Raw genomic sequence first — 27,946 nt, 5'->3', positions numbered from 1 at the left:
TTGCACTGCTGAAGTTCGCTCCCATATACGGACGTTCTGGTGTGGCGAACTGCATGTAGGATGATCACTGCCCCCACATTAGAAAGTTAGCATCCCTAAACCAAATCTTTAAATGATGCGTTGATGGACGCTTGTGGAAGCGAACAAGACTGACTGATCACTCTGCTTGTATTATTTAGCTGATTCATATATAATAATATCCGGATTTCATTCGCATATTCTAACTGTTTCCACAAGAAATAGGACTACCATAATGTAAGTCACATGGTTAGAAGACAAAGTCTGCAATAAACACCAAGCACAATACAGTATGGTTACATGAGATGCAGGTGTATAGCAATCCGAACTGCGTGCAACTCTGGACACTATTCATGCACTAATACATGAGGGCAGGAAAGCAAAACTGACCCAAAAAGCTCAGTGCTTTGTTGGTTAATGTCTTTCCGTGCATTTTGTGTAATGAACATTGTTACGTTGGTAAGCTTACCGACAGTTTAATAGAGGTTTGCTTTGTGGGAACAAACTTTTTGCCGACGAGCGCTTGGACTGTACCAAGAACGATCTGTGACGCTTAAAGGCCCGTCAGAAACAAAGATTTTATAGGAACTTCCAAAAAGCTACGGGTAAATGATGAACGGGAGATTTATCCGGGATTTAGGTATCTTCCACGAAAAATTCGTATGCAGCTGAGTGTATTTGTTTAGATGAACACCCTCTTTGGTCACTTTGTTCACCTGAACTGAAAACTTGAACTGAAATAAGCCACCCGGTTGTGGCACATCAGCCGTTCTACTCATAACTGCTTCTGTAATCGGCAAAAGTTTACAAGATTTGATAAATGCATTTGTTTGCCAAAACTTCAAGCTGTTTAGAGAAAACGTAATTTTTAGATCTACGTGAAACATTACGTTCCACTGGCGACATTTGACACCGCAATTAGGGCAGCAAAGTTGCAGGATGAAGTCGATTTGTGGACTCTCATCCACCGTGAAGAAAACAAAGATGGTAAACCAAGCAAAATCACAACTCCCAGCTGCCTCAACATTCTTAAATAAGTTTGGTACAACATGGATCCACTAAGAAATCATTGGTAATCTCGAGTCCACGGTCAGTATATTTGGGTTCTCAATATTGGCTTCCATCTGATGGTCAACACTGCTCCGGACTGACTATTTCACCGGTATTATACTTGGCCTCAACCTAGAGTTTCTGGTTAAAATAAGTAGACTTAATTGGCTGCAAACAAGTCAATAGTTGTATTACTAAGCAATGCACGAATTTCTTACGACAATTTTTTTCCGTTCCTCCTCTGAGGTCATTTGTCAATTCCAATAAAATGGGTTTCACGGCAACTGTGGACATATGAGTAGGAAGTGGCTGGTAGGAAGTCTTTTTACATTTTTGAAATAACAAAGACGTTACTGCTCATCCGTGTACGTTCATCAGTGCCTAGGTTCTTCATTTTCAAGCTGTCTAATGAAAGGTCATGTGAACTAATCTCATGTTACCTGGTAGAAGAAGTGTGGATGGCACTTCATGACTGAAGTCACACCATCGGAGATTTTGTTGCCATTCTGTGCAGGTCGGCCGTTGCATTGCGAATTGTGAATCTTCACATAGCCCGTTCTTTTCGGATCAAAATCAAACGGTTCTTTGGGATGGTGTACTTGCCACATTGCACGTGCTTTGTCAGTGATCTGCTTTTGCTTCTTGCTTGATGAAAGACGATGTTCAACAAGGTTGCCAAACATACTGAAACAAAAAGAGCGTGATTCGCAAGAATCGTTCTGCGGACCGTAGATTCTCTCGAGAAAAAACATAGAGATATGATAAAGCACAGATATATCCATATTCTTCAATCCATTTCACAGAATAACGATATATTTAGGGGCAAAATCAAAATGATAAGCCATACGCAGTGGCGGACATCCATATCCCTGTTTTAGAACTAAAAATCTGTTGCAACTCTACACCTGCAACGTCCAAATCAATGTGTCGAAATGGTGTCGCCTTGAAATCCCCACTGAGTCCCTCTTTTTCAGATTATTTCACGAGGAAGCCCTTATATCGGCTGGGAGTTTATCTGAGCAAACGATGTACACACTGTTGTCCGAAAATAGACAAAATAATTTTTGGTTGCATACAGTAATATCCTTTTCTCTCTTGGAGTCATCCAGCTCTATTCACCGCAATGATAAACCTGAGTAAAATAGCCAAAGGCACGCAAGATTGAGGACAAAAGTATTCAGTCCACAGTATACATAAAATGAATATAGGCTGCACGATTCCTTTATTCTGAGAGCTTTTGTTCCAACGGACCAGGAATGAAGCCAATTTGGTGTCATGATCTGATCGAAGGACTTTTTTTCTTAATTGTGCAGGTGCGATTGGTACGAGCGTTAAATACCAGTCATAAAAACCATGCAGTCTAAGGAACCGTTACCCACAACATATTCTGCAATGAAGAAGCATACCGGTCTGGTTCTCCCAGTTAAGAGAGATCCAAAAACACTCCTATTACCAAAGGAATGAGAAATATTATTGATATCAGCGACGATTAAGCTAATTCACCTTATTTCTTTAAAAATTCACCTCATCGGTGTGGTCCACTTCGGACGACATACTGTCATCTTACCACCAGCTACATCGTGTACTTGTTCGTATGCTCACATCGGCTGTCGCATGATGCATGACTTACGATGGAACTTTCGTCAGGGGGTTATAGCAGCACACTTCCACTTCATCGAGATTTCAAACAAAGAATATGGGTTTGAGCTCTACATCTGCTCGAGCTGTTCTAAAATCGACCTTGGTCATTTTCCGAATAGTGAGTCTGCAGGAATCCAGTCTTGATACTCCTTCTCAGATATGTTCAGATGTGATTTTGACATGACTTTTAAATATTGCTGGGTAGAGATAAGTTTAGCCAATGCAAATCTTTTAGCCTTCTTTCACTATGGCATTTTGTGACTATCACAAAGAACACATAATTGACTTGCGTTTTCGTATAAATTCTGACTATATTCTGATGATAACCTGTTTACGCTGATGACTTCTAACTTATTTGCTGGAGTAGAGAAAATAAATCCAGCTAAATCTTCGTTGAGGATGTCTTCAAACTAGTTTCGCTACTTTGATCCGTCCGGCCAACATGCCAAACATGCGGCTCCGGAAAGCTGAAATATTAACCTCGTGTAGATTTCAGCATCAACGAGAGATTTCTAAGCGCCATACCTGTTGCGATCGGTAGTTTATTTTAACTACATTGGAAAGGTTTTAAAAAATGTCGCCATTCTACATGACCGTACGCTTATCATCTGATATACCGTGGCAAAGATGAGCAAACCTTAGAGGTGATTGGCTGACATTTATACTCATCACAACCGACGGACTTTGGTTATCGAATTTCCGAAGATTTTTTGTATTTCCCGTCAGGTTTGAGACACTTTTACTGCACCAAATAAGAGTGCGTGTGCAAATCGCAGCAAATGCTAAGGTGACTCCTGTTCACTTGGTGAAAAAAGTAACTACCTTATCCGATATTTTAAAGTATGGGACTTCATTCCATCTGTCGTCTTTTATTATGGCCTACTTTGAAAATAACAAAGGCCGGCGATTGTGTTTTCACTTTATGCAACCATACTCCGTTTCCAAAGTTAAACGAGGTATATACAGTTGTCTGCTTCCACAGACCACCTCTGTGCAGAATATAGGCTTTTTTACAAGTGGTCCCTTACAAGAGACCATCTGAAGGTTAATCGTTCGTGAAAATGGTGTTTTGGTGGACGTTTAGTTTCAAATAACGGATAAACTGCTACTTGTTGGGGCAAACAAGACAATGAATTTGTCACTGTCAACATAATATCCAAAAAATTGGCTTTTGCAATGGATAATTGCTTTAGCGTAGATTGTTACTAAGTTTGTAATCCAATTAATAGCTGTTTGAAATCAAATTGAATTTTGCCTGGTTTATAATTTTTATCTAATTTCCAAAGAAATAGCAAGACTAGTTGAAGGTCAGAATTGTTCCTAATATTTCGCTTTTTTCGAGGACAGCCTGACAATAAAATTTGAATTTTTCATGAATTCCAGCATTTTATGTTTGATCCTTTTGTGAGCCCGTGCCAAACAAAATTGCTTTATTTGTGTCCGTTTCTGCAAACAGTCAACAGCAAGCAGACTAATGCTTACAAATGGTCATATTGAATTTTAAGTTCATCAGATAGTAATGGGATGAATCTACGTGAACTCCTACACCTGGTGAGGTTTGCACTTCCTGCCAGGAAACAATGAACCGTTTATGAGCACAAGCCTGGGATATTTTGTAACCTGGTATCCTTTCCCAGCTGTTTAGACATAACTGACTGTTAGTAAAATTGCTCAGGCAAACTTATTTCCAAATTGTACTCATTCAAGGAAATTATCTCACTCATACTCCTGAGAACTGCAGCTGCAAATAAAGTTGAACTTCTTTTGTGCGTTGCAGCAGTTAGGCTTTGACTTGTATCAAAAATTCTCTAATTTTATTGGGTCTATTTACTTTGTGCAAACATACCTGTGTGAAGCGAAAATATTCAGCAAACACGTGGAATCCCTGAGATATTCGTAGTGTGAATAGGTTTCTAAATGTTTCCGTTCAAAAGATGAAGATTGCTGCAAATGACGACTTACAAGAAGCCATTGAACCAAAACTAAATTAGTGCAAATCGCATTTGGAACGGACAAATATGCAAAAGGGATCAGAATCTTCCGCGAGCTCGTTTATTAAGAGATTTCAGCTACAACTCTGCCAGATATCTTGATTTGTGCACTGACTGGGTTCCAACGAGTAACCCGACTGTATCCCTCTTTCGAGGAGACGAAGAGGTCATAATGGTGATGGTAATGAACTGCATGAAGTCCAGTTTCCAGGCTTGGCTAGATGACCTACATCTATTTTCAAGATGTCACTCTACTTGTGAAACTGACATTATCCTTCAACATTCAAGGAATCATTTTATCACCCGTGCACCTTAATTGACAAGATTTTTTTCCTGATCTTCAGTTGTCGCGGCCGCAGCATTTGGACAATCCTTTGCTTGCAGAATCAGTTTTGATAACGCTGGTTGACGCGGCTTATGAAGGACCATTTCTACAGTTAAAATACAGGCCAACAAATGTGGTGGATGGTGAGCTTAAATACCATTTATCATCTATGATGAAACTATGACCGAGTATGCCGTCGTAGTTATGTGAAATCGCCTGCGCACACAAATATATCAGCGCGAACCGGTCAGAAAGAATAGAAATAAACGGACGGTTTACGTGTGCTTCGCACATTTGGCCCTCAACTGTTGCGTCTACCAAATGATACCAACCCTGACAGTATTAGCCCCGGAACTGAATGGGGTATTGTGCACATGAAAAGAGGTAAAATAAAAGTCACCCGCTAATTCCACTGGATAGATTTATCCGCCTACTGAATGGAACCATGCATGGAAGAAACAAGCCAATTTATTGGAAAGTTGGAGGTTGCAAATTGCATTACGTAGAGATTTTTAATACAGCTGTGGATATGGCGTTGGCAACTATGACCTCGGAGGCCTTTTAGATATATTTATTTGCATAGAAATCCGATCCTGAGGTTATGAACTGCTTTCTGCTAAAACAACATTTCGGGACCAACAATGAGTTATGCAGGCGGGTATCGTTCACTCGGTATTGGAATGCTCTGGGCTTAAATGCATTGGGTTATCAATAGCTCTGAAGCTTATCCCTCACTAATTTTCATATCATCATGCTAAAAAGCTGCTAAATACTTAACACAGACACAGGGAAGTATGGATCCACGGTAAATTAACGATGGTACAGGTTCAAACAGTATTCACGTTGGTCGAACCGATTAAAACGTTCGAGACTGTTTCTGAGGTTCACAGCCAATAAGTATTCTGTGTAGTCAAATAATGCAAATTTGAGGATGCACTCCAGAGAGAACCCTCTGTGAGTGTATCTTTGCTACAGAAGTCATATTTCAAGCGGTGCATGTTTTACCAGCAATAAATCCCGAGCCTCAAAATGCATATCACTTGCACTCGTGCTCGATCGGAGGTCAACGAATGCATGGAAGGACTATTTAGCCAACCCAGAGTTTGGTGATGCGAAATAATTGTACTAGCATGACAAACACATGATGAATGGGCTTTTTGTCAGCCCCCCGATCACCTTCAGGCAATTACATGGCTGCTCATTCCGTTATCCCGCAATTGTGCGCAAAAATGGTAGATTCCAGGCATATTATTGTGACGATGGCGAAAGAACTGAGAGTGATGATGGATCAGTAAGTGTGATAATCCCTTTCCCGCCAGGCTTCATCACGTTTTGGTGTAGTGTTTCTTCTCCGATGAGGCCTGGGAAGTATTAAGATCCTATGCACAGTTCTTTTACTGTGGAAGTCAATAAATTATACTTCTTACTCCCAGTGTCATAAAGACAACAGTACTTCTAGGAAATGCACTTTTTCAGCATGTTAGGGGAAAAAAAGTACTGCGTTGGGGGCGAGATGGCCCAAATGGTTAGAGCGCAAATACGCTGACCGCAAAGGTCCGCAGTTCGAATCCGACCTCTACCTCTCGACAATCCCTGTCTAGGTTTGGGCAACCTGGCAGTATCCCAGCCCTCGTGCAGCCTTCGGGTGGCAGCGCGGTTAGGCACCGAAAGGGTGCGACATCTGGACGAGTACTGCATTGCTTTCTGTGGAAAACCTTTCTCATCAGACATTTTGACGTGAGGTACATGCATGGTTATATCTATGGAAACCGAGCCTATCAGATATTCAGATTATTCCGTAAATGTGGCACAAACTATCGAGTCTTTAGCAGAATTCAGTTTCCACCAGGCGTTGGGAGATAAGATGCTGTTCAAAATAGTAAGGTGGAAAAACTCATGTCCCACTGGGACAGTCTCATCCATATTATTGCACAAAATAAATAGATAAATGAGTTATATGCAAGTTGCGCAACCAATCAGTTAACTAATCTCCTACAAATCTGCGCAATAGTGTAGCGCATTCCCACTCTAAAGATAGCTGTTGTGACATATAGTCAATAGGTGGTGACAGCATGTTCCCGGGAAACAGTCAAAAGAAAAAACAGACAGCTTAAAATTGCTTCCCCGGCCACCAACAAATGTGTCAGAAACCGCTCCTATCCTTGGAGTGATTTATTACATTTTTATCACAAACAATTGAAGCAACATTATCAGTTGCTATTTATTAAGGTCTTTTGTATTCTAACATGTTCACTAAAGTGCAAAATAGATGATGTGTGTAAAATGAGTTAGTGACCCTGTTTTGAGCATGGGCATCAAATGCAAGAGAATATAAATGAACCACTATACACCCTGCGCTCACCCGGTTGCGATGGTTTACGCATTTCTAATAGTTGAGATCACAGACGCAACACTACATCCAGTTAGGTTATATTGTTGCCAACCCAGCACAACTTATACTTCTTCTCTGATGACGCCGAAACACCAAGATTCCTGCATCAGTTGCAAGAACGGAAAAGTAGTTCGTTTGGGTAATTTTGTCAACCGTCAGAATACTACATACGATCGGATCAAAGTACGCAACCAACGTCTCTTGTGTTCTCATAAATCATCCGATCGTATTTCGTAAAAAGCCTGCTGGGAGAATTATCGAGAATGCGAAAATTGATTTGGGATGGAAACAATAGGGCGGAGAACATTTTACTGAGGAATGTCAAATTAAAGATACTGAAGGGAGTTTTCGGGGACTTGGTTGAAGTGATTTTCGTGAACTAAAACACGGGCAACCTGTGTATGTTCTACAGCAGGCAAATCATGCTGAGTAAAACATCACAAATACCTAAGTACTTTAACGCCTTGTGTCCAAAACTTTGTTTTCGATGCGACTGAAAGGAGAATATGAATCTACGGTTTGAAGTTAAAAGCCACTCTTCTAGAACGATAACTGAAATACCACGGAGATAAAATTCCAATAATCAGGTTTTATTGCGCGGAGAGTTGTGTTTGATCACCTGGGGCCAGTATGGGGGCAAAAGAGGATTCGCGGGAATCCTGCCACGGAAAAAGCCGTAAATCGAGTAAAATTTAAGTGGATCCCACAGAACGCCCTGGATTTTATGACACCGCATTTCAAGCTCAGTGGATGCTATAGACTGTGAGGACACAATGCATTGAAAAGTAAAATGTAGTTGCTCAACGAATAATGAGATATTATCAATATCCATTAGATAATATTTTGCCCAAATTCAGCCAACACTTTACACCAAACTAAAGTTTCAGCCGAATATCAGTTTAAATCAGACTCACCGTTGGCAATCCTGTCGATAGACAACTGGGTCTAACATATGTGCTATCCAAACCCAGTAGACATCTAGTGGTGCTCCGGAGGTGAGCTTGTATTCGGCCGCCAGGGGGAGCCAACAGAATGTGTAACGATATTGTGCCATTTCCTGAAGTTCCGGATTACCCTCTGGGCCTAATAGGTCCGCAATTTGATCCAACCTGCAGAAAAGCTCAACTAAACGACGACAAACAACAGGCAGATTAAGTGACACTGGGATCTTTTTGGGTTGGAATGGAGGCCATGAGCTTAGAAAGCCAATATCTTGCAGCTGTATGCGAGAAATATTGGTGCTCACCTCCTCCGAGCTGACCACACTGCATGCGCGTCGAGAGTTGCAGGCAAATTTTGAATTTGGTCCAAAATAGACTGTCGTTTTTTTTGACGAAGTAGTGGTCGGCGAAAGGTTTCGATTTCCGCTTACACTGGTATGATTTACACCATTGAGTTGAATGCCAAGATCTCCATTTCGATTTGTTTTAAGTCGATCACAGTCAACCGACATGTCATCAGAATTCGATGGAATTGGAGGGGCTTGCCTTTTTATGGTCGGAGAGGAAATGGTCATCGAAACCCCGGGTTCAGTCTAAAATTAAACAGCAAATAAAATCCCAGAAGTTAATATCCTGTCACTGGTAAACAAAGACCACGCATGGACGCGTATGATCCGTGATCCATTTCATAGCTAGTCTCTCTTAATTTCCGGCAAACTCTTTATTACCGCCATGAGTGATGAAAATGAAGTCAGCATCAAACTAAACGTAACTTTGTCCACTGAAATTTTAAAATAGTCCACAATGTTTGCCTTAAAGAAAAAGTGGAAACCACACATTAGGTTCTTCCCAAATTCTCAAGCAAGAAGTAATATTCCGCAACACATTAGATTGTTTTCATTTGTGTATAATTGTTCCCCCGTTAACGTCTCTATTACTGAACGTTTTCCAGCTTTCGAATGACTTATTTCTTCTGCTAGCTAATATTGTGCCACTGTATCCTGAAAAATCTAATTCGAGTTGTCTGGACGACATGGAGCACTACATATGAAATGTACTGGAGAATTAGTTTTCACAGCACCAAGTTGCGCAATGAAGATTCCGTTCGGTGGGCAAGGCAATCCATGCTAAAGAGCCTAGAAGCACTGTACAAATGTTTTATCTTTACTGGGACATCAGCAGTGCACCTCATACAAGGGAGTGTGAGGTGTGAACTTTCTCCTAGCAGTTTGAACACTTAATTGTTTGGTCACAAGGGGCATAGGTGTGATTCCTTGAAGAAGATTCCAGACATTCATACCATACCGGCAGAGTAGCACAATGCAATTTTGACTCACTAACTACAGAATTTTGTGGCAATTTCGGCCTGGTTAATTTGTACTTGTGTATCATTTGATTTCAAACTCGGGATTTGATCTGAGTCACATCCTCTTATCAGATGAAAATAAAGATCAAGCTTTTACTCAGCCGATAGAGATGAAATCAACCATTAAAATTCCAGTTTGGCCTTCGCCTACAGAATTGAGTAGATAGCATTCTTCTGAGTGGCAATAAGCACAACAGTGTTGCTTTATTCTCCTCTCCGGGTCGTCAAAATATCTACAAAAGGCTATCACAAAGTCATTTTTCTCCTCACTTTCTCGCTTGAGTTAAAAAGGGATTCCTTCAAATCTATTCGGTATGTACGACTCTAAGCCCAATGTGCCCAAATAAGTTATACAAGCTTTATACTGTAAATATTTTTCAAAAATGAATTGGCTTCATGGAATGTACAGCTGTTTAAAGCGTTAACCTAAGGCATTTCGGAATGATGAAGCAAGCACCACGAAATTCGCGCTTCGAGGGAAATTTCACGAGGACATCAGAATTTAGCTTTTCTACTCTGATCGCAACTCCGGTAAACTTCAAACATCTGATCCTACATGATGAAGCCAGTAAGTTAGTATGTTTCTAACTGGTGAGCAAAGCAGTAAGCACCACAAGACATTCTTTGATTGTCTGTCATAACTTGCCAAAATGTGATCAGAATGTCTCGCCCGTTCAGCACCTTCACAGTTTTGACTGGAGCTGCGAAGTTCATAACACAAACCCATACAATTTTCGAAAAAGGGATAGCTTGATCCCATGCCGCAGGGATGCGCGTAATTCACAGTCTCTAGATCTGTACTGATTTGTATCAGATTATGTGAAGTGAACACAAACTAAAATGCACTAGAATACAAAACGGAGACGCGATAATTGCATAGTATGACAAATGGGTGGTTTAGTTTCCTCTGTCAAGAAACGCGTATCAAAACTTTCTGAAAAATCACTTTAAAATAAACGGCCCGCTGAGAAAGATATCCCGCGTTTGGCAGCGTAAGACATATTTAAACGATAGTACTTCCGTGTGGCTCGTGATCTTCTACTTCACTTGTCTCTGCTGATGTTGTTACTACAATCTTCAAAGGCTAAAGAACTATTTAGCGGTCTGAATATTTGTTATACTTAGCAGTATTTATGACTTTAAACGACAGGCTAATAAGATATAAAATTCAAACTTTGATTGTCATCCACCATGGAAGAGATTTCAAATTAATTTCGAAGGTCTGTGGTTATGCTCAAATACCACATTTTAGCTACCCCTTAGCGTGAAATATTTTCTGCTCTCAGCCGGTTTTCTTCAGTTTTCTTGGGATTAGGTCAACGTCTGTGTTCGTGGTGTTGCCAGTGCCCAAAAAATCTAACTTAGTATTTTGGCATAAACAAACCGTTGAACGACGATCCATTGGCACCGTTTCTACAATTCATATAAAACGTTTTCCCTCTCCTCCTTGAACGCAACTGATTATTGATCACCAATGTCTACTCTTCTTGTTTTGTTTTTGCGCGCTCTTTCGAACCAAACTTAAAGCCCTAAAAACATTAAAGTGTATTGCGCCTATGAAACGTTCGATGGTTGCAGTGCAAATTTGACGCCCCTGAAATTTGTAAGTCATATAAATCGTGCTATGTTAGTGACCAACTTGCAGTTTGCGATTATTAAATGCCTAGGAGCGAGGAAACAGGAGCAGGAATCTTGGTTGTACTGTCATGAGAAAAAAGAAAGTCGTTAGCCTAGGGTCTTAATAAGAGCCGACTCTGTAAGACATGCCTTTTTGGCATTTTAGAGGTAGCATGTTGTTGTAGCGCTATAAGCTTCTTAGATTCTGAAATGACTTTCCAAACTTTCAGATAAACTACCATTCTAAAACTTGGTGTCCAAATATACGTTATCTCGTAAGCTTACACTTTTGAAGGTTGCTTTTGAACTCTGTTTTAGATCTATTATAAGTAAAGACAACATTTTCAATACCACTGAAATATAATGGATTATATACAGTAGTAAAATGTGCTTGAAGTCAAAATCCCAATGTAAACAAAATATGCTTCGACACCAGGACAGTGATCTGTAACCAGCTTTCTGTGTTCATTCGTGTGTCCTTGAATGATAGGAACAGAAAATCATGTATAAATACGGTGGATAGAACTGGAAAAGCTCAGCCATCCTGGATAGCCGATAAAGAAATGTATTCACACACAGAGACGACTTAGTTAATTGAGCTTTATAACACTCGAGCATGTTAAGCTCTGAGAGACGGTTAGACGAAAACGTTGGTTGTTTTCGCGCCACTCTTGCTAATGGAAAACTAGACTACCGGTGACTGCTACATAGCTTTAACGGTCAAAAGCAATTCCTATGCATTTTGCGAGTACCTGATTCCGTAAACACAATAAACCGACATCTATAAACCATGCTATTTGTACTTCCTTTCCCCCGGTCAAACTCGTCCCTTGTCTGCTGCTGTTTACTGCGTCTACCTCATGGACTCGATATTCATTTGTAATTCCTCATAAACTTTAACCCTTGACTTGTCGAACCAATTCGGTCAGTCATCCTTTACGCCCGGTTATTGACCATTTTGTGTTACCATATGTGGTACCCATGCGTGTGTCGCAAACTAAGATCAATTTGCCATTTTCCCCGGACTTTCTTTGAACATGCACTACATCGTGCAACAATTTAGACGGAAACCCTCCATAATTTGAGGTTTGTATCCCTTTATTTAGGTATTTTATACATGCAGTATCGCATCTTTTGATAGATGTCAAGAATCCACACTTTCTGGCTTGTGATTTTGCGCGTCACTTAAGTGGGCTTTTCTGAATACGTCGAAGTATTTTACACTACTCTTAAAAATTGTCCTTGGTTTATACTTTTCCGTAGTATACCATTAACCATGCACAATTTTGAGACGCATTTTCTCTGCTCCAACACTATTAATTTTGAGTGACACCTACTGGCTATACGAGAATTAAAGTATCCTGCCACTAACAACCCGAGCCCCCCAAAGCCCTGAGTGCCAAAAAGGTGTTGAGGGTTTAGTTGCAGATATTTAGATGATAAATCTGATGAAAACTTGGTAGAATCCGAAGATCAAATTAGACTTAGGATAGAGTTTTATGCCGCCCTTGCTCACTCGCGCAAGTATTCCCTATGCGGTTAAAACTGAATTTCAATTCCCGGCTTTTTCTTACATGACTCACCATACCGCCGTTGGTGAAAGGTAATGTTTCTTGCGCTGATTGCATATTGGTTGTTGCAGAGTTTGCTGTCTGGCCTAGGGTACTTGACTGACGCCACAAACTGTCTCAAAATTTGTATACAATATCGCTGTCAATATGAATGCAGTCATCATCTTCCTTTTCCCAACCAGACAAGGAATTTATATCGTCCACCCCAGATGTATGCCCTTAGCTGGGCAGACCGCGAGACCATCTTTGTATCTTCTGTTGTAAAAGCTTTTGAAGAGGGTCAACTGGGGACTGCACAGGATGACGTTTTTTGTAATTATGCAAACAGTTTGCTAGACAAATTGAAGATAAAAGATGAGCAGCACACTGCTTGAATTTTTCCGATTTTCACTCCCTTCATGAGCCACAAAACCAATGATTTGATAAAGATCGAACTTGGTCTCCTTGAAGAGGAAACATATTTAGGTCGATGCTGAGATCCTGTTCACCACATTGAGTCGACCATCCACCGACGTCATAAGCTCAATAGATAATGTTAGGCAACTCATTCTGTTTATTTTGCCCTTCGCGAACCAAAACAGATTTTTTAACAATTTTTGTTTTCAGGAACAGCCAAACACACTGCAACAATTTAAGACTGCCCAAGGGCCAGCAACTTATCACCCAGGTAATCCGTTCTGCAAGATGAGTGCAACTATCACATTACAGGACCATTTGAGGTATGTGAAAACAACAAAAATTATTCTGGGCAAGTTTATCTATAAGCGCCTTGAACTGAGTGGGTTAAATTATTTCGTCCAATCGTGGACAGATGTGATATTCGTCCCACACAACATATACTTTCAGTTTGTCACCATGAGAAGTGACGCAAAAAGCTGTCATTTTTTCTTTTCAGATCTCAATTTCCAAAGTGATTTAGGCATTCTCTTGTAACTGACTATGCAAAAAAATATCGGAATTTTTGGCCACTGAGGCAGTACAAACTATTCAAGCACCTGAAACCGTGGATCGTGAATAAACTTTTAAATAACATTCATTCTTGATTCAAACTGTTTGAAGCTTCTGCAAAAGAATGCTAAACACTGTCCTTGATCGTTTCAATGGACTTTTCTCTCACTTTCGACCGGTTTCAAGTAAATGCAGTATAAAAGTAACGCCCGTGATCTTTTGACTCAGGATAAATTTTGCGTGTTCTCAAAAATATATGCAGAGAGGATTTAGTCCTCTAGGTGAGTTAATTTTAGGCTCTTTTTGATTTTGCTGCTTGCAGCTGACTGTGCAGAAAGTTATCGGAGTTCTAGTTATTATCGAATAGAAATGACAGATATGACGAGTAAGACGTGACCTGCAAGGAGAGTATGTGTGGTAGAGTTGGAAACACGGCGTTTGTTGACACTGTGAAACTCTCATTAGGATTTTTGTGCACTCAAAACTCCCCAGACACTGGCGTCTTAACGAACAAGAACAGGAAAGAAACAGAAGTTCACTGCGTTTCAGTTGGCCTCCATTCTGGGATTAAATCCTGTCTTGAGGTTAAATACAAGTCCGAGGGAAATGCATGAATGTCTACGTGGATGAGAGATAAGAAAATTGCTCGGGAACATCAAAGTTGATTTCAACTCCATCAGATCTCACCGTCACCCAGCGTTTCTGTTTAACAATAGAAAGATCACTTCTCGTTTCTGTTACGCTGCCGCGCGAATTAACCAGATTATCAAGTAGCATTACACCTGTGTTTTGACATATCTTTGAAAGGGAAAGTAGTGAATTGTAAGCCATCTTCTGGGTTTAAAGTTTCGCTGTCCCAAATTTATACTTTCCAGCAGCTGATCTCAAAAGTACATCGCTTTGGTAACGGTGACACGTTTCACAAAATAATTGTTGACTATAAACCTCCTAGCTTGTTTCCTAATCTGCCTCTTTGTACAAACTACTGCAGTGTGTGGTTACAGTAAAATGGCTTTTTTTCGACTCAGGGTTAAAGAACGTTGTAGGTTTATTGAAAGACACGATTAGGGTAACCGATGTTACTGGGAAGCTTTGCTGGCATGGTCATTCCACTCAATACGTTCCTCTTGATTTAAACTCAATCCTTTGATTCGACCAAATAGTTCAACTATGTTTTTTTTCACTCTGCCCTTTTGTGTACAGAACTGATCCATTCTTTTGAATTTGGTTAGTATACTGCGACTATCTATCCTTGCTAGAAGTATGTACTTTGAACTTCAGACTATATTCAAACAAGTTTTTGCGGCCTATCCTGGCGCGAGATTCGGCTGTTGTAGGCCGACCGGCAAGCTGATAAATAGGCAGATAACTGTGATGGAAGCTTAGAAGAGAGCGAGATTGAGGAAGGAACGCTCAGTAGCACAGATGTATATTGGTACTTTCAACTTTGAAGTATTCACCAACAATCAGTAAACTATGGGTATTCCACACGGGAGAATAATTCATAAAACGATTGAAACTTCCATATAAGAATTTGTAACAGTCAACGCCCGACCCCGTAACATGGATTTCATATTCGAATGTTGATAAGTGGCGCTATAATATGTCCAAGCGCGAGATGATCACAATCTTGATCAGCCGCTGATGGCTGCACGGTAAATTGGTTAAAAGAGAAGCCGGGAGGTGGTGGGTTCAAAGTTTCTTGGAGTTGCGTACTGTTGATGTTTCCCATTAAAGACAAAACAGCTACAAGTGGCCTCACACCCCTCAATTAAAGGAAGGAATCTCGATTAAAAACAATGTACCATGTGTAGTTCTGGGCTTTCCGAGAGACCGCTACAAAAATAGTATTCTTTTTCTCAGCTGTTCGTTATACGTAACTCAATTCGATCCTAGATTATTTTTAAAAAACACAAGGTTGGATAAAGTCGTGGAAGAAAAAACTACCCTCAGGAATTCATCTCTGCATCTGGGTTTATATTTTTTTGTTTTGTTTCCTAACATTTAAGTCAAATTAAATAATAAGGTCATTCAATATTTTATGCCAGATTTGTCTGTGCGTGCAAAATTGATTGAGCAGTAAGCCCCACTGATTTTGTCTGCAAATGGTTCTTAAATGGGTATGGGTATTAAAATGTAGGCGTTCTCATAAAAATCGGAAACTAAACAAATTCTTCGTAAAAATCACATAGAAGATAAAAGTTGTTAAACAGTAGAATATGCCTGGGAGCTACCAAGTGGTATACTTTAGAGACAGCATAAAGGGAAGTTAAAATGTTCCCTATTTGAGGAATTAAATGGGAAATTTGTAGAAAAGTTGTTGTATCTAGTCCAGAAACGAATAATTCCACAAAGTCTCCTCTAAGGTTGGGTAAAACTAACTCAGCCTAATTAGATGCAAAATAACAAGCGTATTGCTTTTCCTGTTTAGGAGATACCGTTAATCAGGAATGCTAATTAGGTAAATAGACAATAAACGAGTTTTACACATAACACCAGAGAAATAATGAAACTATGTAGATTGTTTACGAACGGCCTAACCCTGTTTTATTCTCACCTCAGGGAGCATGGTTCTCAAATCCCCAGGGGAAATGTTTTCCACTTGAATGTACAATCATTACTCTGCCTGACAATTAAAGAAAGGGCAGACGTCACAATCCAATTAAGGGCACATGTTTGCCAGACTATCCTAAAGCTAGGTCACGCAATGATCTCAGGATTTTTAATCAATTAACTCAAGGCAACATGCAGGAACATGTTTGTTTGGAATAGCAGGGTTCTGGCAGAAAATTTCAAACAAGTGTAAAAGAGTTACCTAGCTCTGAACGTGCCGAGCTCGCGTGACGTTAGCTAACACGTTCGTGCCAGTCAGCGGCTAGGTAGGACAAAGTATTTGGTCAAAGACCCGAAAGTGTGCGGTCACAGTATTATTCTTTTTTGGGGGACAGATTAAAAGGAGAGACAATGTAACATGTGGGCCGGGGCAAAATCATTGACGGAAACTGAGAAACGGTTATCGAAATCGCAAAATCAGGCGAACTCAACTGAAGATGAGGAAAACTCTACTGACCAGGTTGGATTTTGGTAAGAGGCATACCTTGGCAAATAACATAAAATTGCTTTAGAATCGGGTAAATAAAGATAGACGAATTTAGCGAAACACACTCATTTGCAAATTAATTTGAATTTTTCCAGAGAATCACACAGAACCCATCTGAATCTCTCGGTTTTGATGTTTCCAGCTGAGGCTCTCGAAAAAACAAATTAGTTTGCAAATGGGTGTACTTCGCCAATTTCGTGCAACTTGTTTTCAAGTAAAACATATGGTTGAATTAAACTCGGGGACTGCGCCTACCTGGTGAGCCTCAAGAAGGGCGAAACTGGTCGTGGACTGTCGAGGAGCTTTCAGCAACCTTATGAGTGGTACGTTACAACAGATAAAAGATAGACAGACATAAAAGGAAGTTGATTCTTTTGTATACAAGCCAAACAACCCCAAGCCTAGTAGGACAACGGCAGCATGTCTGCTACTAATTTTGTTGCTGTACATCAAATGCTTTCAGTGTACAAAGAGATAGAGTCGGGCAAAAAGGGTAACATGGGCAAACGAGAGTCATCATCAGCATTATCACCGACAACACTGACGGGAGACTTGGCTGTGAAAAATGCTGACTTTCGTGTACCGACTGCTCCAACTTGTGGTAATTACACACTCCTCCGGATAATCTTGTGACAAGATGTAACAATCTGAACGTCAGTCGGTGACAGAGACGGAACCTAAATTTAGCAGATTCGGAAGCATTATTATAACAACTGAAAGGTTCAGTTTTCCAGCAAATATTGAGGCTAGATGAATGAACACTAGTGAGTCGGTATCTTGGGCGTCCCCTGGTTGCAGTTCAGACCAGTCTACTTGAGTGGTGTGCTTGGTAGCCCTACAAGACATCTCAGTGTACAAGATAACATGGATTCATCACACATGTTTACTGAAGTCCGCGTTCTCGTCGGATACTATGGGATGGTCCAGAAATATATTACTAAGGAGGGTAAAAAAAATGAACAGGGGACTGTACCAGGTTACTTCCATCTGGCGTTTGCAAAAAGGGCTCTAATCACGAAAAGATGCTCCGTGAACAGGAAAAGAGTTGTAAAGTCCGTTTCTCAGACGATATAGGCGTGAGATCCGGGTCAAGAACAACGGATACTGCTCCCTCAGATTCTCCCTCAAAATAATGTAACGAAATATAATGTGAAGGCATCAGATTAGACACATTTGGTCTGCTGAGGTTTTCGAAAAGGCCGAATGGCCACATCTGAACTTCTATGTTTGCCGTCCTGTAAAAGTCACTCGAAAGTCACTCACTGGCACTTAAACCGCTGCAAGGATCGTGGACAGGAAACTGCCGAAGTCGCTTGTTCTTTGCATGACACTCAGTAGACGCACTCAATTCTCCTACAGGTATAACCTCTATCACCACTGATAACTCAAAGGAATGCTCCAAAACAACACCTACGTAATAGCTGTTACTCCAGGCTTAACCTAGTAAACTCCTAGTAACCTAGTACTCCATTAAAAATTATCCGCCTAGGCAACAATCCACACCTTACCCCCCTTTCTAAACTATGGTATTACTCCGTTCATTTCTGTTCGTTTTTGAGTACCAGATTTCGTACCTAGCGTAGTATCGAATCCTGTGATTCTTGGCGCATGATACCATCTGATACTGTAAGTAATAAGTCATTAAAAATCACTGAGATAAGCGAAATTTGCACCTAATTATAACATTTGAGGTGGAGAACAAAACATGGTGTGTTTGGTTGGTGCTGTAGACTAATGAGCTACAAATCCATGAGACTCTAGTGTGAGACCGCTCGTAAAGTTAGGCGAGTCCACGGGCAAACTTAGGGAGGGAGACGAAGACAACGCATGCATCATCTTTCCTGTGGATTAAAGAAAGTGACTACTTCAATCCATTTGGCGGATTTACTTACTTCAGTGGATTGTTTCAGGAGGAGGCTAATGCCCTTTGATGTGCACCTGACCGCCAGTAACTGTTGGTTATTGCTCCTTGAAAGAAGGTCCTTGCAAAATGACCCAAAAACTGTTGTAGGATCGTTGCTTCTCTTGCGCCAAATATCCTTTCCCATTAGTTAGAAATTTTTCATTTGACGATCATTCGTTAATGCATGAAGTGCTGCTGTTTCCTTGTTGAACTCACTCAATTACATTCAAAAGCAGCAACAATCAGCCATTCCGTCGAGAGAATGCATTTTGCTGAAATATAAGCTCTGTTATCCTAGGCGCTGATTTACACACAGAAATATTTGGTTAGAAATATGTTATACTAAAATGCTAGCAGTAATTGTCTTGATAACACTAGTACGTGAATAAAACTTTCATCACTCACAAACTAGTCGAAAATTAATATCGTTATTGACACTACAAATTTGCGCTTTTGTCAAAGATCCGAGTGCAAGAACCAATCATACGCCCCTTGAACACTGGTGTGCCGATATCTTGGTCTTCAAATTCATTCAAGAGATTCTTAGCACTGCGTGGTGTACAATCCATGACTATATTAGAACATCCTGATGTTGGTTAATGTAGGATAGTTGGACAACTTGCGCAGACTTTGCGAAGAATCTTCACAGTCGACACAGGCGCCTGGGTCAGTCAGCCTGAGTTAGCATTGGTCTGCTTAGTGAAGTTGCTTTCAGCGGTCTGGGACAGAGTAGGTGATCAAACGTTTATGACCAGTTGTTTGTATTGATTGGGACTGGAGAGAGTGTGAAGGTGTGCGAATTTCAAATGGCTACTCTATGAATTCCTGTCCGCCGTCAGCAAAAGTTGCAACTACATTCCACCTATGTTTACAAAGGAGTACGATCATTTCAGTCCAAATGGACTGCAGACTTGTCTCATGTCTGTGGTTCACGTAGTTTAACCTACATGGTTTCTGGCCACCTGCGTCGCTTGTTTGACCTGAACATCAAAGGTCGTAATAGCGTGGTTAACTTGTCTTGCTTTCAGTGTACACATACTGAGCGCTGAGTCACCCCCTAACTTTTTACACTCCCATGTGGAGCTGTGCTCTAAAGTTGTGTGGCTTTTTGGCGTACGTGCTTGATCCGGTATGTTGCAGCACGAATTCTGTAAACAACTTTCATGTAGTCAAAACAGTCCGTGGTATCTGACGCTTATGTCGACATTGATGCAACGGTGGGTTTTCAAATATTAGTATCTGATGGACTACTATTTCTATTGTATTATTACAGTACGGTGTATGATGAACGATTTCCCGTTCTATAGTCTAATCGCTTGTAGACTGCACTTGTCATTGCGCATAGCTCCAAGATTTTCAGCAAAGCCCAACACGACCCTAATGTTATTGATCAGGGTTTGTTGATGATGATGATGAACCGGTTCAAAAAGTGTGAGTCTCGTAGACGGACACAATGAGTATCGAAATGTTTAACGTGCTATTGCAACAAGCTTAGTTTTCGACTGTGACTCAAGCATGTTCTGAACCACAAGTTGTAATGAACCATAAGTAATTGCGTTTAGGCGAGTAAAATAATTAATTCGCTGATCGCAACAACACACTTCGCAAATTAAGCTACATTAGCAGTATCTACGCTAGAACAAACATACCAAGGATAAAGAAGCTGATTTCCCACTACATTTTTGACATTCCCAAAAATTACCCATTTTTGAGTACGAATCGTGAATTTAATGAAGGCAAAAAAAGTGATGGTAAACTTTCTGGCAGAAATGAGAAAACGTTAGGCGGAATATTTCAAATGCATCAACTTGAGATATTTATCTGAGCGATGACCGCTGATGAGTATAGGTTGTAGCGCATGATGCAGTGTCATAAAGTGTTCAACAATATAGAGCATCAATCAGTGAACGACATCCATGCATCGAACAAGAATAGTCTTTTGTGCATAGGCAGCCATCCCTCCAGAGAGAACTCTTGACTCATCCCCTAAAATATTTCGCCAGGAAGACACCTATATTTTCCAGCCTCTATGGCTGTACCAGCTGGTTTGAAAACACGCATTGTAACCACTATCACATTATGAGGAGATAGTGATTCATTCCCTCCGCTCGCCTTATGACTGTATTTAGTGAGGACATTTGTTCAAAAATCCATTAATTTATTGATCTGTGCAATCAACGAATCAAACAGTTACATACGTACAGAGTACCCTGACAATGTCCGGGGTTATTGGCAAGTGCGCACCAAACTCAATGCTAAAATCATCTGTCTGTTATCACTGTAAAAATGTGTTTGTGGCACTTTCTGTCGCGTAAATGGATGTAAAGTAACAAGTAGATAAAGACGTGGGTAGCCACACCAATTGAAGCTATTCCAAACAGTACCACTCAGCCAATTCGAATCGACCTAACAAACCTAGGACAACATCACAATAAAAGCCTCGAAAGAAGATTTCGGTTCCTCAACCTCTAGATTTGCTATCAATATGGATTAACATTGAAGTTTGATAGTAGGATGAGGATGTTCACACTGCAAAGCAAAAGCAAAATATCCGTTCATTTGTTTCTGCGTTGCGCCAAAGAGTAGATAAAAGCTTGGGTGTAAAACAAGTCACAAGAGATTCTTCCAACTATGTTTCCCTCTGGAGGCCAATAAAAAAGTAAAACGTCATTATAGGTTGGGCAGGTGGCCGGTGGAAATACACCAAAAAAACATTCGGAATCAATGAATTACAACTGAAGTCGCGAGATATTTTTTACACCTGTTGGTACAAACCACTATCTTGCCTGAATATATTTGTATCTTAACAGCTGTTAAGACGACCATAGAGAGTTGAAAGTTTTACTAGGAAAAAAGAACATCACAAAACTTTACCTGATTCTACCGTTTCCTTTGAGACCTGAAATCGTGAACTATGACACACCGATCCACTTCTAAAAACTGCGCACTTGTTTCCGCATAAAATTTGTTCAAATGTTCATTCTTGATAATGAGCTACGAGCCATGAGATTTTTGATGACCGTTTTAGTGAAGGCTCACTCCAACTCTGCTAAACAAGACACATCCACAACTAAGCCTCTCCCTGGTCGTTTCAACTCCAATTACTGTGTGCTCTGGCCCTCACGTACAACTGCGGTTGACCACAGATTAGCCAGGAGGGAAATGCTGTATAGAAAAACAGAACATCGGTGTAATCAAATAGGAATGCCAGATACTTTGATTATCCCAACAACAGACCAAAGCGAACTAGGGTTTAGAAGAACTCAGGCTCAATTATTGGTTGGTTGATGTCTATATTAACTAATTTCCCCTCTAATTCCAAAGTTTCCCAAGCATCTATCCATATGGTCGACAAGAAACTTTAGGACTCTATACCCACTATCTAATTTTACTTCTGAAGCAGTCAAAAATTCTACGTACTATGGCCCACCGCGGATTGATTCTCAGGGTTTGCAACCACATGTTCGACAATGTTGATAGCTCAATTGCATATCGAAAGACTGCACACTTGTGATGGCCGTTGGGTGTTTGAACCAGGCGATTTGATTTCGATTACAGATTTCTGGTAACCTGTGGTTTTCCTCACCGGACCAACTTTTCACCTTAACGTGCGGCTAATTCGAAGCCAAGCAACCAAGTGACAGTGAACTGAGTCGTAACGCAACTATTTGGATTCTAGCGTGTCTGTTTATCTCGCACGGCTGAAACGGACGCCAACCGATTTGGTGCACCTTATCATGTCCAATGTGTAGTTCGACCGTTGTTGTGGAAACAATTGTGCGAGCAAAGCTCCAGTCAACCTGATAAATTCACTCTTTTCTTCATCAAGAAGTAATCAAACTTACGACATTGAATTTGGGATTCCATCAATTATATGGTTGGCAAATGTGCCTTGATAAACAACAGCCGATCCATTTTCGACTCAAGTTTAGCCTGTCTTGGTTTAGAAATGCGTATAAATATATCTACCTAAGGAGCTGCTTACTATGATAAAAGGCAATGAACTCTGGACAGGAATAATCAGGTTGCCTCTGAACAACAGCTGCGTGGAAGGTGAATGTGTTTAAGAGATCTTTATTAATCGGTTCTTTGACCCTACACCATGCGAGAGCTCGGAATCTTAGTCTATATGTACAGAATTCCGAAAAAGTGGAGAAAAGAGATGTAATATTCTTATATGTATAAGCATGCACACCGGTAAATAAAAGCTTAACCAGACTAATTTCTTGCACCATGAGTGTAACTTTTTAGATGCCTTCATATTATTTATCGTTAAAAACTTAGTATGGTAAATGGAGACAGCTATGTGATCATGTTCAACCACTTTTAAAAAATTATGCCATTTCCCCATAAAATGTCTAGCATCATCTCTCAGTGTTACTTTCGGTGAAAACAAATGCATAGCTCTCCTTTTTGCTCCGTACAAAGTCACACTATTGAAAAGTAATCCATTAATTTTCTGTATAACTCTGCGTTCATCTGATAAAACTTCCTAAGTTAGGCGCAAGTTCACACAACCCCTCCAAGTCCATTCCATTGAACAAAGTACTAGAAAGAGACGTCAGCAAAACGCCTTTCGGAATTACCTTCCTAATTAATCAACTGGAAGAATATAATATAACTTACCAATGCGTTGCAAAGTTGGGCAGTTTTGATGTAAGCTCTAGTTTTACGAAGTAGAAAACCGGTCGAACAAGCGTTTTGCTGCATAGTTTTGCCTTACATTCAGACCAAAGGACTAGCTCTACACGCTGATTGGTTCAGGCAATGCAGCCTCTCTTGGCTTTACACACCAATCTTGTACGACGTACTTCTGGCTGACTGTACACCGTCTAGTATACAGAGGAACAAAACCTAAATGGAATTTGCTTGAACTATTTAAGCAGGCCGGAAACGAGTACGGCACCAGGTGTAACACAAAATGATTAATTATCTGGCGAGTAGAAATGAGGTGATCGACTACTAATTAAGAAGGCAGTCTTTCAGCACTCTAGCAAGACCAACTTTTTCTCACTGTAAGTTAACTTGAGAGAAGACTTCTAAATTACTTTAAAGTATCGATATCCGGGAACCCGAGGTTTGTTTTTCACGACGACTTTCTTCGCGATCGAAGAATGATTTTCCGGGCTCATCTCTCTGAATCATGTGTACTGGATAGATTGATTTTTTTAGTCACAGTCGGCTGTTACGAACTTTTCTCCTCAAAATATAGATGACTACTCTGGGTTAACAAAACTCCACCAGCGGAAGCGACTCAAATCACTTAGCTTGTATTTTATGAGACTAATAAAGATAACTCCAACTTTGCATACCCCTTGATGACTTCCCACTGTGCGAGCCTATGCACAGCAATATTCATTTCCGGATTCAAGCGTGTTCACAGGATTCGCGTTGTCCGCACACTGACGCAAACTACAGAGATTAGTAATTCTGCAGACTAGCCCCGTCTACCTAGTGCGCCAGCGTTCCAACTGTTTTTGGGGACAGTGAACATTTTATGGTGACCTACCATCGATTCCGGTTCTTTTCTCTACACTTCGGGCGTGTGTATTGGTCTTTGATCAGAAGGTTCCAACATCACTACCAGCTGATATATTATATTATTGACGAAGTATCCCACTTATTGATTTTCGGAGTTATATAGCTCTGCTTAAATTTCACGGTGCCTCTTATACTAATGGGCTACGCGGCGCGAACACGTCAGCGATGATAATTTTATAAATAATGTTAGAAATTTTTACTTTTTTGTCCTACAGAATAATTAATGATGCTATTTAAAATTCATAAAGGGTAAGCAGGGAACCAGATAGTGCAGTTAAGCACTGTTCATCCGGGTACCTCTCACTGCAAGAATTTCCGGTGTGATAATTCAGATCGCGATTCTAGACGGTTTTCGATATTTCCGTTTTGCATTTTGATGTCTTACTTTCACCTGCAACTACGAGAAATCCGGTAGCGTGAATACGCGATGAGTTTGAATAAGAATCATCTTTGATTGACTGGTTAACATATACGGTTTGTTTCCAAAATAAAAAATGATCCAGAACGTATGAAATTTGATTAAAGGTGCCTCAACAAACTAGTCATTATATTTTCCTTGTTCTACACGAATCTGCGTGCACACTTTGTAGATCACAAAATGGACTACTCTTTACCAATTGGAACCGTAATCAAGCGTTATAAAAAGAATATCGGTTCAGGCTTGTGGCTAATTGAGCGTAGAAAACGGCATTGCGCTAAATTTTACAATTCGCACCCATTTTTTGCGTACCTGTCGGCCTTACAAACATGATTACATCCACTAACGACTGCTCACACAGAGAAACGCCTCTCCATATATTTCGTCAAACGTACATTTTCTACCTTTTTTCATTTGTGTACAATAACCTTGTCATGTACAAAAATGTCTATCGCGAAAAAATTTGAGCAACATACGAGTAATTATATAAACTGATCGGTGAAATAGAAATTAAATTAAGCACAATATTAAGCCATAATTTCTGAATTTATGTCCATCCGTTCCAAAGTCAGTAGGCAAAGGACTTTCTAAACAGGAGGCAACGAGCAATTTGAGCAATTTCCTCCGTCTTAAACGAATAACACTTAACCTGAACGTACTATCAGGAAAGTAGGGTTAAAGAGCCACACACAAACGTGGTTTACGCGAGAGTACTTTTAATTCTGTGACATCACCGTGATCTATGATACAACACGTCACTGCTTAAGGTAATCAGTTGTTATTTATGCTTACCTCGCACAACACACTAAAATGCAACTCAATATAACGAAAATTCCTCGTGTGCTTAAAAGAAACAACCTCTTGGCTGTAATAGTTGGGGCCTGCTTACCCCATTTTCAATTGAATTTGGAAAACCAATGATTGTGCGGTTTTGTACATATAAATAATGCATAACATTCATATTCTTAAGCTTTCGTCACTTCAGCAAAACCTTTTCAAAAATTGTTTTCCTCAATGGTTAATCTGAGACACTGAAAGACATGTGCTTTAAACAATGAAATAGAAAACTTCGCAAAAATTTACCATATTATAAACAATAAAATTTCCCAACAATGCAGTAGGGTCCGTCTATCATATTTCTGATATCCTTCGTGAAGAACTTGTCAAAAAAATAGTGTATCAGGTTTCAGTTGCTGAAATTTTGAGAGATGTTGAGACACTTCTCAATAAAAACAAGAAAGCACGTATATGTTTCCGTCCGTTAGTCCGGTTCCAAAATGAACGTGCTGTTAAAAACAAAGAGGCATTTTGGATACATTTCATAACATAACTGGCTTCTGGTGTTCAACAGGACCACATCTCAGTTTACAACCATCGTTGACAAGGAATCCTTCTTTGTGGGAAACGACTTCCTTAGTTACGTATTAGGAAATTCGATGCGCCCACTAATAGAATAAAGTCTATAGGGAAACCTCCCGCCTAAAAGCTTTCTGTAGCGAGTGTTTCTGGTAGAACTTCATGTGGCGTTCCCATTATTACTTATTTCATCTCGACTGACGAGAACAGACTTCGTCAAACAGGGATGGTTTTACATTATCAACAGACGGTTTACACCAGAGCTGAGTTGCGACAACAAACGGGTGCTCTTCATCAAGAGAAAACTAGTCTCCTGGCTTGTGCTTTTAAGCAAATATTCATCTAACAGTGTCGCAAACAAAGCTTCATTCGCTGTATTTCACCCATTTAAAAACTCACCGTTCACACGTTGAGATATTTTGTTTGTAAACGAAAATTCAATTCTTGAAATTTGTATTTCGTAGGAAAGATCTTTATCATTTATCTTTACTGGTGCACACCTTCATGTAAGCCATTCAAGCGTAATGCCTCGCAAATGCTACGTACTGCGACGTGACAAGAAAAGCAATAGACAAACCAGAAAAAATGGTATCACGAGGCTTACTTTCATAACAATAACAATAGCAGATAGTCTGTACCATCTTATCCTATCTGCGTTTATCCCATTTTGAATTTATCCATTCATAGGCACACTTTTAGCTGATAGATTAGTGGCGTAAAATGACAGCCCTACAGATGCTTGCATTTGTCTTCTCTCTAGCTGTAGTCTAAAGGGTATCACAATCGATAACAGCGGGAAGCGAAGTCAAAGATTCCGTAGCTCACTCAGAGCTGGTTGCTACTTCTAAGGCAAACTGACGGTTTAAGTGTTACAGATATACCATGGTTAAATTAATCGCAGTAAGTGCAAAAGCATATCATGTTGAAAGTCTAGACACCTTTCGTGCGTCAACCCTGCATCCGATATTCGGATATGCATCTCGACCAAACAGACAAGGTGTCCCATCTCAGCTTACAACCCATCAACTGTCCACTAGCCAACCTACGTCAGTGAGACATAACGTCTCAGAGAACCGTTATCTGTTCCCTTAGTGAAGATCTCACTTCAAGATGGTAACCAGGATTTGAAACCAAGCGACTGGGTGCCATATGTGCTTCACATCTTAGGCTGAGCGGGCAGTATAACTGGATGGGCCAAATGGTCGGATACGTAAAACCGGTGAATGTTCTTGTCACGAAAATGTGTTAAATTGTCTGAAGTGAAGTTCTGCACACACACAACTAAAAAAATGCAAGTATTCCACATGCGTGACTCTTGAAAATACCATGTGGGTCTCCACTAATCAAGGATCTCAGTTTCCGCTCCAACAATTGCTCATATTTGTAGCATTGATGCACTTTTAACTGTCTCTTATTTGGATGCTGTCTAAATAGTAAAATACAGAGTAGATGTAATTTATGGAGTGCGTTATGGAACAATAATTTAAAATCTGCCCCACGTGCAGGACAAAAGGCGAATTTTTTAGTAAAAGTATCATGATATCAATATTGGTTTCAAGGTTTCTTGCATACTGAAGTATCTTTTCCTTCAGACACTCAACAAGAATGAATTTGGAAGCCTTCTGTAAAAAACATATATACTGTGCAAATATTTTCTACATGTTTCAAAATTGTATCCGCAAACTGAGAGGTAATATTCAAATAAAATAACTCTGCGGATTTATCGAAAGTGGCCCAAATTTCTTTGCGAATTGAAGAATGTTGTCCG

At 40.2% G+C, this 27,946-nt stretch overlaps 2 protein-coding genes across 2 annotated transcripts in view; one reads left to right on the top strand and one right to left on the bottom strand.

The window, feature by feature from the left end:
- Positions 1 to 8,951, bottom strand: part of T265_12504 (hypothetical protein) — a gene marked incomplete at both ends in the record, with an annotated part of 13,404 nt that extends 4,453 nt beyond the window's left edge. Inside the window, 2 exons of the mRNA XM_009164140.1 lie at positions 1,509 to 1,752; positions 8,332 to 8,951. Coding sequence (XP_009162404.1) covers positions 1,509 to 1,752; positions 8,332 to 8,933 — 846 coding nt within the window. The remainder of the gene's footprint in view (positions 1 to 1,508; positions 1,753 to 8,331) is intronic.
- T265_00285 (hypothetical protein) overlaps positions 1 to 27,946 on the top strand; it is a gene marked incomplete at both ends in the record, with an annotated part of 149,090 nt that overhangs the window by 41,861 nt on the left and 79,283 nt on the right. Inside the window, one exon of the mRNA XM_009164030.1 lies at positions 17,424 to 17,561. Coding sequence (XP_009162294.1) covers positions 17,424 to 17,561 — 138 coding nt within the window. The remainder of the gene's footprint in view (positions 1 to 17,423; positions 17,562 to 27,946) is intronic.

This window comes from Opisthorchis viverrini, assembly GCF_000715545.1.
Source record: "Opisthorchis viverrini unplaced genomic scaffold opera_v5_3, whole genome shotgun sequence".
Taxonomy (NCBI): domain Eukaryota; kingdom Metazoa; phylum Platyhelminthes; class Trematoda; order Opisthorchiida; family Opisthorchiidae; genus Opisthorchis; species Opisthorchis viverrini.
The sequence above is the reverse complement of the archived record's forward strand: the minus strand, read 5'-3'. Positions and strand labels throughout refer to the sequence as shown.